Source organism: Schistocerca cancellata, chromosome 4 (genome assembly GCF_023864275.1).
Source record: "Schistocerca cancellata isolate TAMUIC-IGC-003103 chromosome 4, iqSchCanc2.1, whole genome shotgun sequence".
Taxonomy (NCBI): Eukaryota; Metazoa; Arthropoda; class Insecta; order Orthoptera; family Acrididae; genus Schistocerca; species Schistocerca cancellata.
In genome coordinates this window covers 176,709,669-176,729,352 of record NC_064629.1, presented here as the reverse complement: position 1 = coordinate 176,729,352, position 19,684 = coordinate 176,709,669, and the positions used below count along the sequence as shown (strand labels likewise).

Below are 19,684 nucleotides of genomic sequence, written 5' to 3'. Positions count from 1 at the left end.
GAACAGAATATAAAATCTATTAAGTCTAAATTCAAGAGAATATTCAGTAGACCAAAAACTATATTAGGACACTGCTCAAAGACATGAAGTGGAATGATGTATGCATTCTCATGACACGAATTAAAAACACATTGCTTTAGTAATAAAATTATATGAATGTGTGGTGTCTGTTCCTTCAGACATGTCCAACACCATAAATTCTTATAACTGATTTGCAACAATGGGCAATGAATTCATAACCTACAGTGCAGATGCACATTTATGTTCAACCTCCAGTGGGAATCTAAAATTAACAAGCATGGATGGGGACTGTGGATAGGCGGCACTAGGTGGGAATGTGAGTTGGCCAGGGAGCATGTCAAGATAGTCCACAACTTTGTGATAAACACTGTGGCCAGATGGCACAGTGCTTAATGCAACTCCCTAGTAAGCAGGAGATCCTTGTTTCAAGTCCCAGTGTGACACATTTTCACTTGTTGCTGCTGATTCCGCATAGTCACAATGCAGGTGATATCATTAGTTCCTTCCTTTTCCTTTCCTTTATCCCCCATCCACCTTCAATTTACATAATTGTCAATGCTTGTTGATTATGTTGTCATTGCTGCTGCAGAAAATTTAGATGTATTGTGCATATAGTTACTATTATCAGCATATTTTATCATATGTCAATGGTAGTCAACTTGCAGTCAAATTTTTATTCTTGTTTTAGTTTATGCCATGTGAGCTAGTAGCATGGTGTCAATGGAGGGGTAAACTTCATTTGGGGACATCTATGTCTAAACTAATTATTGACATCTGTGTCAGATAGTAAAAGTAAAAGATAGTAAAAGTAAAAACTAATGGCAATTTAACATGAGGAAATATTTAGTGTATTGACACTGAATGTTAAGCGGAACTAAAACAAGAAGGAAATATGATTTTTTAAGCCGTGTCTGTATGTTTGTCTGATACAGTCATTTGATATCTACCAGTGTGTTAACATGCTGTTTTTTGCAAGAAGTGCATGATTTTGCTTTCCAATACTGTTATTTATTTATGATAATCTTTATTCTGAAGGCTGAAACTGTGCTAATTATGCTTTCTTGTTCTTTCTTTCTTACAGACATCTGTGGAACTTTGGCCAAAGTGTGACTGTCTTATTTCCTTTCATTCGAAGGGTTTTCCATTGGATAAGGCTATTCAGTATGCTAATTTAGTAAAACCCTTTATAATTAATAATCTGCATATGCAGTATGATATACAGGTGAGTCACTGCCATTTTCTATAATTTTGTGTTGAGTTTGTTTAACAATATTTATTTTTTCCTCTTGTAGGAGAATTTCCCATTGTGTAGGACTGACAAAGACTTCTGACGTTTTTCATGGACAGAATGGCAATTAAACCTCTTCAGTCTTTTGATGTTATTTGAATGGTTATCAGTTCTCCTCTCTTGCCAAGGAACCTGAGAACTCTTCATTGATCATTTCTTTTTTATTATATCTCTGCAGCTTCTCACTCTTTGACAAAATATTTGACATAACTCTGGTGTTTAACTTGAATTCAAAGTACATCTTCTATACACCATGAATTGCACTAGACATGTTTATTTACTAAAACCAGTTTTCAGATTAATAACTCATTGTCAGTGATGTATTATGTACCTCCGTAGCAGTGACATGTTTAACTTCGTAGGGTGTGAACAGGAATATCTATCAAAACTGGATGTATAACTGCAGCTGTGTGAGCTTGCCATTCAAAGAACCTTTGTATTATGTTGCATTTTTATTGGTCCTGTAGGCTACAAAAACAGCTTATGAATAAGAGACAGGCCAAGTCAATTTATATGTTTACAGGTGAACATGATTTCTGTGCATACACATTAAAAATTGTAAATAATATGCTACTAACATCTAAATATGCTTTAATGGAGTAAAGGCAGTGATGCTGTAAATATGGCTTAAAAGATTGTCCAAAGCTTTTGACCTGATTATTTATCTTGTGTTTTGGGAAGTTTATAATAACCTCCAACTCCCATGTGGAAAGTATCATTTTAGAACACCAGTGTTTTGATTTGGTTAATTTGCAAGGTTTTGTTTTATCTCGGTAATGTGATCGTGAATATCAGTTTGTTTGCAAACTAATGTCCATCGATATTTAATTTATTTTAAAGTTTCCATAATGTAAATATGTGATAAAGGAGAAATATCTACATCTACATCTGCATCCATACTCCACAAGCCACCTGACGGTGTGTGGCGGAGGGTACCTTGAGTACCTCTATTGGTTCTCCCTTGTATTCCAGTCTTGTATTGTTCGTTTACCAGAGATCTTAGATAATGCTTTACAGGAGTCTCCAAGTTTGCATCCAGATACGATTTTAATGGTCCTTTTTTACATTTTGAATGTGCTGCTTTAGAGTGTTCCCATACTGTGTCCTCATGTTGGACGTGAGAATGAAAGTAGACATGATATGTACTGTTTCTGTTTTCTCAGTACAGCAGAATTTTAGTGGGCAAAGTAGGTAGCAGATCATCTCAGTTTTATGTAACACATAGTATACGCTTTTTCCATTTTCCATTGTTTTGCAACCATAATCCTATCAATTTTGTTTCTGTACTTTTGCCAACTGGTTCATCATTGATAGAGAGAAATGAGATGTACACTCTTTGACATAAAACCTGGCAAGCTGCCACAGTGTATGTGTCCTTGCTGATTGTGACATGGGACTAATATATGGCCACACTGATAATGCTCTCTGGCCATCTGCACAATCTGGCAACACTGTAAGATGTGGCAGTTTCTGGGGGAAGTCTTGTCTTCTATTGGAGCTGTTGTGTGATTTCAGTGTCCATGGTGTAGTAGTAAAATCACGTGTTGTTTGAAAATAGTGTTTGGCAGTTGAGACTGATCGTTGTCTAAATTTTTATAGTGCCTTTCATCTGAATACTGAAGTCTTGGATGTAATGATAGCACAACCACAAACCACTTCACTTTCTGACACACCAGTAATAACAGTTCCATCCAATAACATTTTTTTGACAGATTTCTTGGCAGACTATCTGCCTGTGTCACATGCACGAGAGATCACCAGAACCCATTAGCTGGGAACTGGTAGTGGCTGCACTGCCGTCCCTTGCCCTTTGTCAAAAGCACCAGCTACCAGTCACCACTCTGATATTATAAAATGCATTACTGTTGTTGAGGGATCCTCCACAAAAAATGTCGATGATTTGTATTTTGAACTCAATAGTAACAGAGGCAGTCAATCGGTTTTAATATGATGAATATTGTATTACACTAATGTGTAAGACAGGAGTATGGTTCAAAATTAATTATATACTCTGGTGTCCAAAATTAAAGCAACAAACTACTATTACCCTTTTCTGAGTCTAATTCACGATACGATCATACAAACTGTCAACAGATGTCCATACGATTGTCTCCTGCACGGAAGATGGAATTCTGGTCAACGGACAACCACACCAACGATGACGTCATGGCACCTGTCAAATGGGATGATCCTTTCCAGGTAGTCTGACATCTGCAGTCATTGTGTACACAGTCACAGAAGGTCCAATATGGCACAGAGAAGATGCCTACCAGGTTCTCTGTGGTGGAGCGCCATGGGAAGAATGGAAGCAGAACAGTCGAAAACTGATGTGGCCCGATGGCTTATTATGAATTGTTCTGTTGTTTTTCAGATGTGGTGACAGTTTATTCAGATCAAAACTGTTTCCCAAAGACCAGGGCAGGGCTGGCCATGAGTAACATCAGTAAGAGAGAACTGTTATTGGGCAATAAGGGCATGTCAGTACTGGTTTATTACTGCATGGCAACTGGCATCTGACCTTGCAGCATCCACTGGACATGTTGTAGTGAGACAAATAGTGTACAGAAGGCTTCATCAGAGTGGCCTTTATTGTTGGAGACCTGCTGTATGTGTACCTTCAATGCGTCTTCACAGGAGGGAACGTCTAGAGTGGAATCGCCAACATGCCACCTGGACCGTCGAATAATGGGCCAATGTTCTTTTCACAGATGAGTCCCGACTTAGGCTGGACAGTGATTCTTGATGGATTCACATCTGGAGAGAATGTGGAACATGATTTTTGGACCCAGCTATTATGGAATGAGTGATATTGAGGATGATCCCTAATGGTGTGGGCAGGGACTATGTTGACCTCTCACACCCCTCTTCATGATATTGTATGGTTAAATTGACAAGGTTTAACTGCTATCAGGTATTGTAACAAGATCTCGGGACCTCATGTGTGGTTGTGAGGTCATGTGGGCCTGGACTTCATATTACTGGACAATAATGCTTCTCATAGAGCATGTTTGGTTGATGGTTTCTTGGAAATGGGATTTATTTGCATGCATGGTGTGGCCTTCTTACTTTCCCCATTTGAATAATATAGAGCATGTCTGGGATGCACTAGGCACATCAGTTGCATCTCATCAGCATCCACCAACCACTCTCCAAGTATTGCGAACAGCGCTGCAGGAAGAATAGGCGTTATTACCACAATGTGAGACTGATGACATCGTTCATAGCATACTCCATCATTTTTCAGGCCTGTACTGCTGCCAGAGGGGGCCATACCCCATACTGAGTGCATTAACCAGTTGTCGGAAAGTGTGTGTAAATCCATTAAGTTGGAACAAAACATGGAATATCTTTGTCTACTGATATGCATGTTGCAGTTGTTTATGTTGTGTATTTTTATATTGTGTCTACTATAATACCACATGGTTATACTGTTTTGTGGCAAAATAAATGCAACTTTGCAAAATTTCGGTTTGTTGCTTTAATTTTCACTTCACTACAGTTAGTGATCCAATCAGAATACCTCACTACATTGTTTAATGTTACAACATCCAGTCACATTAATGTGACCACCAGTCAAAAGCCTGAATAATCATGTTTTTGAGTGCGGACTGGTGTAAGATGTGCAGGAAATGTCAATGAGGTTCTGGAAGGTACCAACAGGAATGTGGTTCAATGCTGGTCCCAGTGATAGTTTCTCAGTTGATGTTCTATGACACAAACAGTCTGATCAAGTTGGTCATACAGACTCCCATTTGGGTTTTAATACCGGGAGTATGGTGGCCTGGGGAGTACAGTAGACTAATTCTGGTGCTCTTTGAACCATGTACATACACAGCAAGCTGGTAGATGCTATCATGCTGAGGAAAAACAAATTGCATGTAGTGGTGCATATGGTTCCCAATGTTGATCCATTATGCCTTCCAGAATGATAACACCCAGGGAATGCCACAAAAACATTCCACAGACCATAATGCGCCCTCATCTGGCGTGTGGACCCTTTCGACAATTGTTGCATGGTGTTTGCTTTTAGATGTTTCACACTGTACTTGCTAATGGCCATCTGTCTGATGGAGCATAAAATGTGATTCATCTGAAATTCGAGCATTCATCATCAATAAACAGCAGTCATCGTGGGTGCGTGAACTAGGCATGTGTTGCAGAGGCCCATAGCCGGCAACGTTCATGAAACAGTCATTGAGGAGAAACTGTTGATAGCCCTCTTTGTCTGTGTGGGTGGTCAGTTGCTTGGCAGCTGAATGTTTATTCACCTGTACACACCTCTGTAACTGTCGTTCACCCATGTCATCTACAACCAGTGGTGCACCACAGTTGCTGCAGTGCCAGTTTTGGATAGCATCTTTTGCCATGCATGGTATACTTTCACCACAGTGGTACGCAAACAGTTTACAAACTTAGCCATTGCGGAAATGTTTCAACCCTTGGCCCAAAAGCCAATGAACATGCCCTGCCCCTTTGACGCCAGATAAGTTACTCCATTTCTCCATTACAACAACGACTGCACTGTTCTCCATGTATCCCCTGGACACATTTTATGCATTCTTCAGTGTTAGTGCTGCCAGTGGCCATCTGTGATTGGTTACTGCATGTTGATGTGGGACATAGGTGGTGGTCACATTAATGCAACTGAACCATGTGTTCTTAATGCTTTATATCTCATTTCTTTTCTTTTTAGAACTGATTTCTTGTCAGGAATTTGTATGTTTTCATCAAGCCGCAGTAACTGCTAAAGCCACTGCCTAAAGTGACTAGGTTCAGCAACTTTTGTGATCAGAATAATTGCCAATTTTGAGAATATAGAAATTAGTAAGCTAACATACTTTGCATACTTTCACTCTCTGATGTCATACGGAATAATATTTTGGGGTAACTCAACATTTAGACAAAAAGAAAGTGGTTAGAAAAATGTGTGGGGTTCATAGTCGCACATCTTGTAGGCATCTTTTTAAAAGATTGGGAATTCTTACGACAGCCTCACAATACATCTACTCACTAATGAAATTTGTTCTCAACAACATGGACCAGTTTAAAAACAACAGTGACATTCATGATTATAATACCAGAAAAAAGAAAGACTTACACTATCCTTTGCTCAACCTATCTTTGGCACAAAAAGGGGTAAAATATGCTGCTATAAAAATTACCAGATGAAATAAGGTGTCTGACAGACAGCAGTAATAGCTTCAAAATAAATTGAGATCATATCTCCTTGACAATTCCTTCTATACCATAGATGAATTCTTGAATAGGAATAAATAAACCTATAAATATAGTATATGCTCTTTGTGCCATTTAAGGGAATGGGGTAAATAATAGAAATATTAATCTTTAACTCTGTGTGCAATCATGTGCAGCATACAAATAGATTATCGTGACTGTCTTGAGAATGCACGAATGTGTTGGTGAGGATGGAAACAAGAAGGGACAGAGTTAATTAATTATTGATGCCATGCAGTAATCAATTCGAGGTTTCAGTAGAGAAGAAACTGAAAATTATGTTCATTAAAACAGAAATTAAACTGTAGATGTGGGCAATGTGCAAGTGCAACTGTACACTGTCATACATTTTTCACAAAAGATCAGGGGGAACATTACAAAAGCAATGAAAGATTTTTTTAGAAGTAGCCCATTCCTTGCTTTTGTAATGTTCCCTACTCTTGTTTTGCCCCTAACTGATGTAAATAATTAAAATCCTTGTCACTGATGGCCCCTTCAAATCTTTCTAGCAACTTTTGGTGTGTGTGCTGTGACTTGGTGTTGGTAAAGCAGACCTCTGTTCCTGCTCCCATGAGGTACTGGATCCAGGTTGCCAGATAGCTTATGAATTGTATTTGAAATCAAAAGCCACAAGTGAAATGTGCACTTGATTATCTGGAATTACCATGTTAGAGTGTGTAGCTATGTAAATATAAGCAAGAAAAACGCTGATTTGTCCATCACAATAACGCACTCAAACAACAGCAGAACAAAGTTATCCTATGTAGTCTTCCATATACAGTTGTAATATTACAACCAGTGATTGAGGCATTGGTAAACCATGATCATGGTCACAAATTTGTAGCTATCCATAGCTTCAATTGTTGAGTAATATAAAGTGACATGAATTCCTCTGTTATTGAGGTGTTAAATCAACAGGAATCGTTACACAGTTCTGCCTGCATCACCGGTCTTCCATTGTTGACTTTCCTTATTGGGCTTTTCCTGTTGCTCTGAAATTGAGACACTAGGTAAATGTGTATATTCTGTCTGGGAAAACATCCAACATTCTATTCTTCCAGAAATACTGCTCATGTACGTCATACCAAATACTGATGGGAGTGGACTGTATCTACTTCCGGTCTTGTGTCATACACAACTAGAATATTAGGAATACCACCAATACATTGAGATATTGTTGATAATAGACTAATATATCCATGCCATGGAATAAGAACTCACATTATGGAGTCACAAGAAAAAATTGAATGTATGACTGTTGAAGCACAAAAAAAAATAAATAATAATAATAAGAAATTGGCAAATGTGCAGTTCCATACTTTGATACATTTTCCACCTCCAGATCCTACCACAAATAATGCATACTAACAAGGTTCTTCATTGCTTCCATAATTTCTCCCATCTTGTTTGATATTTTGATGATAAACAAAATTCAGATTCATGTCACTGACAGTTGCTTCAAATCTTATCAGGGACTTTCTTTTGTTTTGTTGGTGATCTAATTTGGTATTTGTGAAGCAGACAACTATGACATCTCCTGCAAGGTTGCCAGGACACATACACTGATGGGAAAAAAATCACAACACCAAGAAGGAATTGTGCAACAAACAAAAGTTGGTAGACACATTTCTACATTTCAAAGAGGATGTCTTTTAAAATTTCATTCCAGTCACATAAGAGAGGTGCTAGTAACACCACTATGAGTGTGAAAATCAGGTTTGCTTTCAATACACGCAATAACGGTCATGGACATTAGTTACTTTTGAGATTGGGCATGGTGAGTTGACGTTAGTCAACAATGCCTTTTAAGGTGTCAAAGACGCTATTATCACCACCTCAATAAGTTTGAATGAGGTTGTGTAATAGGGCTATGAAAAGCTTGATGTTCCTTCTGCAATATTGCAGAAAGCCTTGGCAGGAATGGAGCCTCTATATATGATTGCTGACAGTGGTGGATATAAGAATGTACGGTCTCAAGAAGACTGGCTCCGGACGGCCACATGGCACTACTGAGAGGGAAGACCATTGTGTTTGGCATATAGCTGGGGCACGTCATACTGCATCTGTCACTGCAATTTGAGCAGCAGTTGGCACCACAGTGACACAACAAACTGGTTGCTTCAAGGTCAGCTCTGAGGCAGACACCCAGTAGTGTGCATTCCACTGACTTCAAACCATTGTCATTTGCAACTTCAGTGGTGTCAGGTGAGAGCTCATTGGAGGACAGGTTGGGGTCATTTGTGTTTTCTGATGGTAGTTGGTTCCACTTTGGTGCCAGTGATGGCCATGTGTTGGTTAGGAGGCGGCAAATTGAGGGCCTGCAACCACCCAGTCTGCATGCTAGACACACTGTATCTACACCTGGAGTTATGATATGGGGTCCAATTTTGTATGACAGCAGGAACACTGTTGTTGTTACCCCATGCACCCTGATTGCAAATTTATGTGTCAGTCTGATGAGTTGACCTGTTGTGCTTCCATTCATGAACAGTATTCCAGGGGGTGTTTCTCAACAGGATAATACTCGCCCAAATACCACTGTTGTAACCCAACATGTTGTACAGTGTGTTGACATGTTGCCTTGGGCTATTTGATCACCAGGTCTGTCTCCAGTGGAGCACATATAGGACATCATCAGAAGACAGCTCCAGCGTCATACACAACCAGCATTAACTGTCACTCTATTGACTAACGAAATGCAACAGATACATCTACATCTACATCTACATTTATACTACGCAAGCCACCCAACGGTGTGTGGCGGAGTGCACTTTACGTGCCACTGTCATTACCTCGCTTTCCTGTTCCAGTCGCGTATGGTTCGCAGGAAGAACGACTGTCTGAAAGCCTCCGTGCACGATCTAATCTCTCTCATTTTACATTCGTGATCTCCTCGGGAGGTATAAGTAGGGGGAAGCAATATATTCGATACCTCATCCAGAAACGCACCCTCTCCAAACCTGGCGAGCAAGCTACACCGCGATGCAGAGTGCCTGTCTTGCAGAGTCTGCCACTTGAGTTTGTTAAACATCTCTGTAACGCTATCACGGTTACCAAATAACCCTGTGATGAAACGCGCCGCTCTTCTTTGGATCTTCTCTATCTCCTCCGTCAACCCGATCTGGTACGGATCCCACACTGATGAGCAATACTTGAGTATAGGTCGAACGAGTGTTTTGTAAGCCACCTCCTTTGTTGATGGACTACATTTTCTAAGGACTCTCCCAATGAATCTCAACCTGGCACCCGCCTCACCAACAATTAATTTTGTATGATCATTCCACTTCAAATCGTTCCGCACGCATACTCCCAGATATTTTACAGAAGTAACTGCTACCAGTGTTTGTTCTGCTATCATATAATCATACAATAAAGGATCCTTCTTTCTATGTATTCGCAATACATTACATTTGTCTATGTTAAGGGTCAGTTGCCACTCCCTGAACCAAGTGCCTATCCGCTGCAGATATTCCTGCATTTCGCTACAATTTTCTAATGCTGCAACTTCTCTGTATACTACAGCATCATCCACGAAAAGCCGCATGGAACTTCCGACACTATCTACTAGGTCATTTATATATATTGTGAAAAGCAATGGTCCCATAACACTCCCCTGTGGCGCGCCAGAGGTTACTTTAACGTCTGTAGACGTCTCTCCATTGATAGGGAGCTCTATCCCACAAACCAACATCCAGCACCTATGCAGCACAATGCCTGCTTGTTTGCATGGTTGCATTCAACATTCTGACAGTTACACAGGTCATTAATGAACCGACATTTCACATTTTCAATGGCTTATCTTACATTAACCTATGATCTTGCAATGTTAATCACTTACATATGTTATATAGACAAATGTGTTCCCAAAATTTCATTACTCTAAATTAGTTGGTTTTTGGTGTTATCATTTTTTTCTGCCAGTGTATGTCTCAGGGGGGGGGGGGGGGGGGTTAAGATTCGACTCTCACTTGTGATAGCAGCTCAATTAAAGCAGTTGATGTTGAACTTTGTGGCTGGACCATGTATAAAGCATTAATAACAACATTAAATGATGTAGTGAGGTATTCTGATTGGATCACAAACTAATTATTAATGTGGAGCTATACTATGTCTTGCATATTAGTGTAATACAATACTCATCACATTAAAATGGGCTGTTGCCTCCATCACTATCAACCATGAAATGCAGATCATTAGCATTTTTCGTGGAGCATCACTCTATAACAGCAAAGCATTTTATACTATCCAGAGTGATGAGCAGTAGCTGGTGCTTTCAACAAAAGGTGAGGGAGTGCAGCACTGCTGCTGCAGCCACTACAGGTTCGCAGGTAAGGGGCCCAGGTGAGCTCTGGTGCATGCATTGTTGGCAGGCAGTGTGTCTGCCAAGAAATCAGTTGCAAAAATGTTTTATTGGACAGAGCTATTGTAACTGGTGTGTCAAGAATGAATCTCAACCTGGCACCCGCCTCACCAACAATTAATTTTGTATGATCATTCCACTTCAAATCGTTCCGCACGCATACTCCCAGATATTTTACAGAAGTAACTGCTACCAGTGTTTGTTCTGCTATCATATAATCATACAATAAAGGATCCTTCTTTCTATGTATTCGCAATACATTACATTTGTCTATGTTAAGGGTCAGTTGCCACTCCCTGAACCAAGTGCCTATCCGCTGCAGATATTCCTGCATTTCGCTACAATTTTCTAATGCTGCAACTTCTCTGTATACTACAGCATCATCCACGAAAAGCCGCATGGAACTTCCGACACTATCTACTAGGTCATTTATATATATTGTGAAAAGCAATGGTCCCATAACACTCCCCTGTGGCGCGCCAGAGGTTACTTTAACGTCTGTAGACGTCTCTCCATTGATAGGGAGCTCTATCCCACAAACCAACATCCAGCACCTATGCAGCACAATGCCTGCTTGTTTGCATGGTTGCATTCAACATTCTGACAGTTACACAGGTCATTAATGAACCGACATTTCACATTTTCAATGGCTTATCTTACATTAACCTATGATCTTGCAATGTTAATCACTTACATATGTTATATAGACAAATGTGTTCCCAAAATTTCATTACTCTAAATTAGTTGGTTTTTGGTGTTATCATTTTTTTCTGCCAGTGTATGTCTCAGGGGGGGGGGGGGGGTTAAGATTCGACTCTCACTTGTGATAGCAGCTCAATTAAAGCAGTTGATGTTGAACTTTGTGGCTGGACCATGTATAAAGCATTAATAACAACATTAAATGATGTAGTGAGGTATTCTGATTGGATCACAAACTAATTATTAATGTGGAGCTATACTATGTCTTGCATATTAGTGTAATACAATACTCATCACATTAAAATGGGCTGTTGCCTCCATCACTATCAACCATGAAATGCAGATCATTAGCATTTTTCGTGGAGCATCACTCTATAACAGCAAAGCATTTTATACTATCCAGAGTGATGAGCAGTAGCTGGTGCTTTCAACAAAAGGTGAGGGAGTGCAGCACTGCTGCTGCAGCCACTACAGGTTCGCAGGTAAGGGGCCCAGGTGAGCTCTGGTGCATGCATTGTTGGCAGGCAGTGTGTCTGCCAAGAAATCAGTTGCAAAAATGTTTTATTGGACAGAGCTATTGTAACTGGTGTGTCAAGAAGTGAAGTATATTGTAGCTATACTGCCATTACACTGATATCTTAAGTATTATGATGAAAGGCACTATGAAAATGTAGGCAACGAGTGGTCTCGACTGCCAGATGTTGCCTCGAGATGGCATGCAGTTTACCACTATACCATGGGTGTGGAAATTGCACAATGATTCTAACAGAAGACAAGACTTCCTCCAAAAACTGCCACAGCCTACAGTGTTGACAGATTGTGCAGGAAGCTGAGCTTGAAGTATTATTAGTGTGGCCACATTATTTTTAACATGTTGTTATTTGCATGGGCCTGGACTCTGCAGTGGCCAGCCAGGTTTTATGTCAAAGAGTATACGTATCTTTCTTTAGAGCATTGTGAAATTCTAGTTTGATATACTATGTGATCAAAAGTATCCAGACACCCCCCAAAACATATGTTTTTCACATTAGGTGCATTGTGCTGCTACCTACTGCCAGGTACTCCATATCAGCGACCTCAGTAGTCGTTAGACATTGTGAGACAGCAGAATGGGGTGCTCCACGGAACTCACGGACTTCGAGCGTGGTCAAGTGATTGGGTGTCACTTATGTCATACGTCTGTACCTGAGATTTCCACACTCCTAAACATCCCTAGGTCCACTGTTTCCAATGTGATAGTGAAGTGGAAATGTGAAGGAACATGTACAGCACAAAAGTGTACAGGCTGACCTCGTCTGTTGACTGACAGAGACCGCCGACAGTTGAAGAGGGTCATAATGTGTAATAGGCAGATGTCTGTCCAGACCATCATACAGGAATTCCAAACTGCAAGTATTATGGCAGTTAGGCGGGTGGTGAGAAAACTTGGATTTCATGGTTGAGAAGCTGCTCATAAGCCACATATCACACCAGTAAATGCCAAATATCATCTTGCTTGGTGTAAGGAGCATAAACATTGAGCAATCGAACAGTGGAAAAACATTGTGTGGAGTGACAAATCACGATACACAATGTGGCGATCTGATGGCAGCGTGTGGGTATGGCGAATGCCCGGTGAATGTTACCTACCAGCGTGTGTAGTGACAACAGTTATGGTGTGGTTGTGTTTTTCATGGAAGGGGCATGCACCCATTGTTGTTTTACATGGCCCAATCACAGCATAGGCCTACATTGATGTTTTAAGCACCTTCTCGCTTTCCCAATGTGAAGAGCAGGTTGAGGATGGCGATTGCATCTTTCAACACAATCGAGTACCTGTTCATAATGCAAGGCCTGTGGCGGAGTGGTTACGCGACAGTAACATCCCTGTAATGGACTGGCCTGCACAGAGTCCTGACCTGAATCCTATAGAACACCTTCAGGATGTTTAGAATGCTGACTTCGTGCCAGGCCTCACCAACCGACATCGATACCTCTCCTTAGTGCAGCACTCCATGAAGAATGGGCTGCCATTCCCCAAGAAACCATCCAGCACCTGATTGAATGTATGCCTTTGAGAGTGGAAGCTGTCATCAAGGCTAAGGGTGGGACGGCACCATATTGTATTCCAGCATTACCGGTGGAAGGTGCCACGAACTTGTAAGTCATTGTCATCCAGGTGTCCGGAAACTTTTGATCATATAGTGTAGGTTTCATACTGTTTGTTAAAAGCTGATTATTCTGTGCACCGTTCCAAAGTTGTTTTGTGATAGTGTTTACTGATTGGATTTATTCTTTCCCACTTTCCCCTTGTAGTGGTATTTTGGCACCATCTGCAAATATAATCATTTTAAGATCATCCACATTTAAGGTTAGATGATGAATGTACTAAGGGAACAGAAGTGTTCCCACTACAGTCCTTTGAGATACACCACATTTAATGGGATTATACTCTGAGACGTGTTCAGAAATTGTTTGAAGGTTTACATAGGGTGCCTGATGCTTACCATTTGCATATGATTGTTCAGAGGGAACTGATATCCAGCTGTTGGACACACCTTGAATACTGTACTTTTAAGCTTTGACAGCAAAATCAGAAGTTTTTGATAGGTCAGTAAATACTTTTGTTGACTGCTGTTTCATGTGTAACAGGCTTGGTAAAAATTTATGCACTCTTAAATGATAGTTATTATTGACCTCTTCTTTCTTGATACATGTTGTTTTGTTATGTGGAATTATGTTTTCATTTATAAATTCCATCAATTTGCCTTGCAAAGCTTTTCTAATATTTTTGAAATGCAAGAGGAAATTGTGATAGGCCTATAGTTATTTACATTCTGTCTCCCACCTTCATGGAATTATGAGGAGTATTCAAAAGAAAAAGTGTGAAACAACACTGTGGGTTTACTTAAAGTCTTAATTAAAAATTAATCATCAGATGCCTGAGCACAACTATCCCACTATTTCTCAAGCTAAAGAATTCCCTGTTCCCAGAATTCCTGTGGCTGTGGAAGGAACAAGTCCTCCATTGTGTCATTCTGTTTGGTGCCAGAGTTGAAGTGCTTCACTTTGTGATATATTTTTAGTGGACCAAACACATGGAATTCACAGGGTGACATGTCCAGGCTGTAGGGTGAATGCTCAAGATGCTCCCACTTGAACTCGGCCATTACACTTTGTGTGACATTGGAGACATGTTGACGGGTACTGTCATGGAGCAGAATCCCTCCCTCTGTGAGGGACCAGGGCTGTTTGCTCTCGATAGACTTAGGTAGGCTATGGAATGTCTCACAGTACATGTTACTGTTAATGGTTTTTCCATGCTCAAGGAATTTGATGAGTATTGGACCTCGGATGTCAATAAAGACAGTGAGCATCACCGTGCCTACTCAGGGCACAGCTTTGAATTATTTAGGGGGAGGTGACGACACACATTTCCACATCCCTAGATGTCTCACTATGTTATCCCAAAGCAGCATATGCAAATTTCAGCTGGTTTTGTTGTTACAGCATTTTGTACCTTTTCATTTGAACAGTCCTTAGATGTTTTCAGTGCATCAGGAAAAGTACCTGCTTGAAATGAGCAGTCATTTAAGTGTATAAGTAGTTCAACTAGGTATGAACAATTTTCTTTAAGATTGTTGCAGGGACAGCATCAGTGCCTGCAGAGTTGGAATTTAGAAGTCCTTTTATTGGTTTTGCTACTTCAAATTGTGCAACAGTGCTGATGTACATGTGCTCATGAAATACTACCTTGCCCAATGTCCTTCAGATTCCAAATCCACTGCCTCATTCCTCATACACCTTACCAGCTATATCCTGCCATACTACTACTTCTTCTTTGTTGAGAAGATGTATAAACAAATCTGCAGCACAGTCATGGACATTTGCGTGGCATCCTCCTTTGTCAACCTTCTTATGGGCCGTCTAGAGGAGACCTTCATAGCCTCCCAAAACCCCATTCCTGATATCTTCATGATCTGGACTCGAGGCCAAGACACCTTACCTTCATTACTCTAAAACCTCGACACTTTCTCTCCCAATTCACTTCTCCTGGCCCTCCTAAACACAACATGCCACCTTCCTGGACAACAACATCCATCTGTCTAATGGCCCCATTCACACTTCTGTCCCTATTAGATCTACTAATGCAAGTTGCCAAGCAGGTTGGATTGTGTCATTGTGTAACATCACAAATTCATAGTCTTTTAGAGCCTTGTGGTGGAATTCTTAGGTGCAGAATGAGGAAGGGAAGGTGGTACAGGAAAGTGGGGGATGTGGTGGTTTACTTGCAAAACAAAGTCGGGCAAGCCAGGAGGCATAATCGATGATTCTTGGAATACAGTCAGTGGGCAGGGAGATTACTTTGCTGCTCAAAATTTCGGCAACTGATGCCCCACCATTGTATTTATAGGCCATATACACTCTCAGGGGTATCCATGCCAGTGCCTCTGTCCAGCTTCCTCTGTGGCACATGAGACTTTTTTATGTGTGATACCACTGCACAGTGAGCCCATTGCTCTGTGGATGATATTCTGTTTGAAACTGATAGGTGTCACCCACATTGTGCAGCTCAAGGAAAAGACCCAATTCAAACTTACGACCTTGGTTGGTTGTTAAAGACACAAGGTAACTGATGCTTTGTCTGTGGATTCTGCTGTAATGTCCTAAAGCAATACAGCTTCTACCCATCAAGTGATGCAGTCAGTCACTGACAGGATCTACCAATAGCCATTGGAGATAAGGAGTGGACCCAGGAGATAGACATGCACATTCTGAAAATGTCCTTTTCTGACTTGAAAGCGACCTGGGGTGGCTGAGTGTGGCATAATACCTGGGTATTCTGTCACAGAATGTGCACACAATTCCAGAGCTTACAATTCTTCTTCACACTAAGCCATACAAAGTGATTTTTCACTGTTGGGTACTTGGTTAAGTGGCAGAAGCTGTTTTGTAAAGTAGACTGCTCCATTGATATGGCCCGCAGAGGGGGCATGGCTCATGACATCTGTGACAGAGTGCCCATTAGAAGTGTGGGTCAAAACACTATCATACAGATCAGGAACCAGTCAGAAGTTTTTAAGGAAGTCTCTATTAAGTACTGGCTCACTAACATTTACAACAATGGATGTCATCAAAACCCAGGTTCAGCATGCAGGTCTGAGGTCCATATAATCAAATTATTGAATCATTTGCCCTGCAAAGTTAGGTGGCTGAACAGGCTGGCTTTGGGGATGGAGAAGAGGGCAGTGAAGTACTTACTGCTAATCCAGAATCTGGAAGAAAGCATTGGCCACTGATGCGATCGAGAGTGAAGAGTCTTTTTTTTTCTTGATTAGAGTGAGGCAGGAGAGAACCAACATCATCATTCCAAGGGTTTAGGCAGCATAGATATCCACCGCAATTCAGTGTACCTCCTATGAACCATGCCTCAAGCTCCAGTAGTTGCATGGTGGACAACAGTTGCGAGCGGTGTCACCAAATCGTGTATGGTGCCAGCAGAAGTGCTTCTATGAAGGTGTGGCACAGTTGATGGGTGGGGTGGTGTTTGTTGTGATGGTGCGTAGATCATCAGTCTGGCCAATCTTGGTGACGTTAGGGTTGGGAGAGGGCGGGTGAGATTGGCTCGGCTTGTGGTAAGTGAGAAGTTGGCGAGATAGGCTTGAATCACAGTAGGCGAGAGGTTAGGAGAGATCGTCTTGTCTCATGGTAGGCAAGAGGTCGGTTGTGCTCCCATTGTGGTTCCAAATCACACTCAATGCCAGTGTTGTCTGCACTATTAATACATTGTGTATGTTGAATGATGGAAAATAATCTCTACACAAGTTCGGTGTCTGTGTTGAGCAAACTTTGCTCATTGGCAGCCATAACCAGTTGAACTGGCAGGGGAGGCTTGACAACCCCTAATGTCCATAATATGTGGTTGGGCATGAAGTGCAAATCTGTTTTAGTGTGTAGCCAATGCCATAGTTTTGACAGAGTCATGTGCTTGAAATCTTCATTGGAAATTGCGTGGTGTAACTGTTCTTCCAGAGTGTGGGTGAATTGGTGGAGAAGTGCAGCTTTAGCAGCCTTTGGATGACATTGCATGCAGAAAATATGTTCTCCACAATGCCAAACCACAGGCCTAGTTAAACTGTCCAAAAAGGTGGCAGCTTAAGATGAGTCCCTGGTCCAGTAGGTTGCTGTGGTAACGTGTAGAGTAAGAACAGCAATGCATTTTGACTCCGTATGTGGAAAAACGTGATGTGCAGCAAGAAAGTTGGAAGAAAATGCAGCCGGCTGCATAAGGCACAGTGCAAATGGATTTGTGCATGGCATGGATGACACCTCAGCCAAAGCGAACAAATGTGATTCCGACTGGTCACATTGGTGTGGCGTGAAAGTAGCCCAGTTTGCGAGCGGAGTTGAGTCGATTGTGAAATCAGTGAGTAGGTTATCCAAAGCACTCCAATTTTCAGGGTTTGATGACTGTTGTGAAGTGTGTCATTATCACTTTTGGTAACTTGAGGTGTATGGAGGATGTTATGTATAACACCAGATAAGGTAGCACAGGAACTGCTCTCAAGATGCATGAAATACACAACACAATGGGAGGCAATGGCAGCATTGTAGCTGTGCAATAGCTGTAGATGTTCTGAAATAAATGCAAACACAGTCATTGTGAGTCATCAACGTAGTATTCTAATGCAGGTGGTATGTGGTATGTGAAATGTACGATAACACAACTTATATCTGAAGGAGAGTGCACTGTATTGTAATTAAATCAGTACAACAGAGCTATGACTTCAGTGGTTGAAACCATTTGCCGAACATTCTATCTGAGATGCATGCGGTCTTGGTTGACTGCTGGTGATATTGATTGTTGTTGTGGAGTTCCCACATATGCCTTTAGCTTCAATTCAGATTGCCAATAGTGCTGGATTTTCTTTCTTCTTTCTTGTTCCTGTTTTGATACCGATCCATAATTATTGCATGTATGACATTTTTAGCCTGTAAATTAGTGTAATGAGATTTATGGAGTCATTTAAGGGAATAGGCTCTGATTGTGAAGTTATTTTGTTTTCTTTTGCCATAATTGCTGCATTTGGAAGAGTGCCTAATATTTTTTTCCTGGCCTGTTCAGGCACATCCTGTGAATTGTAAGCAACTCCCAACTGCACTTACTTACTTCTGCAATGCGTAACATTAAAAAGCTTGCAAGTCTTGTTAGTTTTAGGTTGTTTATGTGAGAGCCACATTGACAGAGGACTGTGGCATCAAATCATATTTGTCTGACCCCATTGCTAAAATTGCTTTTTACAATTTTGGCCATACCTCTCATATGACTGTTTGCAACAATAGGCACACATTTTGTGGCAGTTTTGTTACATTTTCACATCTAATTGTTGAAATTTTACTTTTTTGCACATCAAATGTAACTTATTTTTTATAACTTTTGCTTGTTGACAGTGGAATGTTAGCCATGATCACTTTAACACTTGAATTGAGCTGTGGTTCTGAGACAGTCACTGGGATATTGTTACTAGGAGAAAGGACATTAACAAAGCATTCCTCTTGTTGTACAACTGCAACTGTACAAGTATGTTTTGTTAAATCAGGAAACCACACAACAGTTGCTGAATGAACAATATTTTATAGCATACACCAGTGTATGCAATCAAACATTTTTCATTCAGCAGCTGTTCATTTGTATTAGGTGACATTTTTGTACCTAATGCTTTGCACATATTATTTACTTTCTTCCATTCTGATTATTTATTGGCTCTGTCATGCAACAGTTCACATGTGTTTTGTTTTGATCTTGATGCAGATATTTGTACTTCAGGCTGTTATTTCATCTTCTTAGACTGTTGATTACCTTTATGACTGAATCACTGTAATTCATTTTAGCAGTAAAATTGAGTATCCTTATGAGTGTTGTATGGAATAAAATACTTGGGGTCACGATGTTGTAGTTGGACAAGAAATGAAGTGTTACTAGACTATGAAAGAAAATACTTTCCAGTTCTGTGCCCACATTTAACTTTTATGTAGGATATTCCAGATTTCTGGAAGAGAACTAGCTGAACCATTTCAAACAGGAAATGGTGGCTGTTCAT

At 40.7% G+C, this 19,684-nt stretch overlaps 1 protein-coding gene across 6 annotated transcripts in view; it reads left to right on the top strand.

Moving 5' to 3' along the window:
• LOC126185177 (inositol hexakisphosphate and diphosphoinositol-pentakisphosphate kinase) overlaps positions 1-19,684 on the top strand; it is a 578,601-nt gene that overhangs the window by 264,726 nt on the left and 294,191 nt on the right. For all 6 annotated transcript variants that reach the window (XM_049928024.1, XM_049928027.1, XM_049928022.1 and 3 more), the window contains exon 4: positions 1,103-1,243. In XM_049928024.1, coding sequence (XP_049783981.1) covers positions 1,103-1,243 — 141 coding nt within the window. The remainder of the gene's footprint in view (positions 1-1,102; positions 1,244-19,684) is intronic.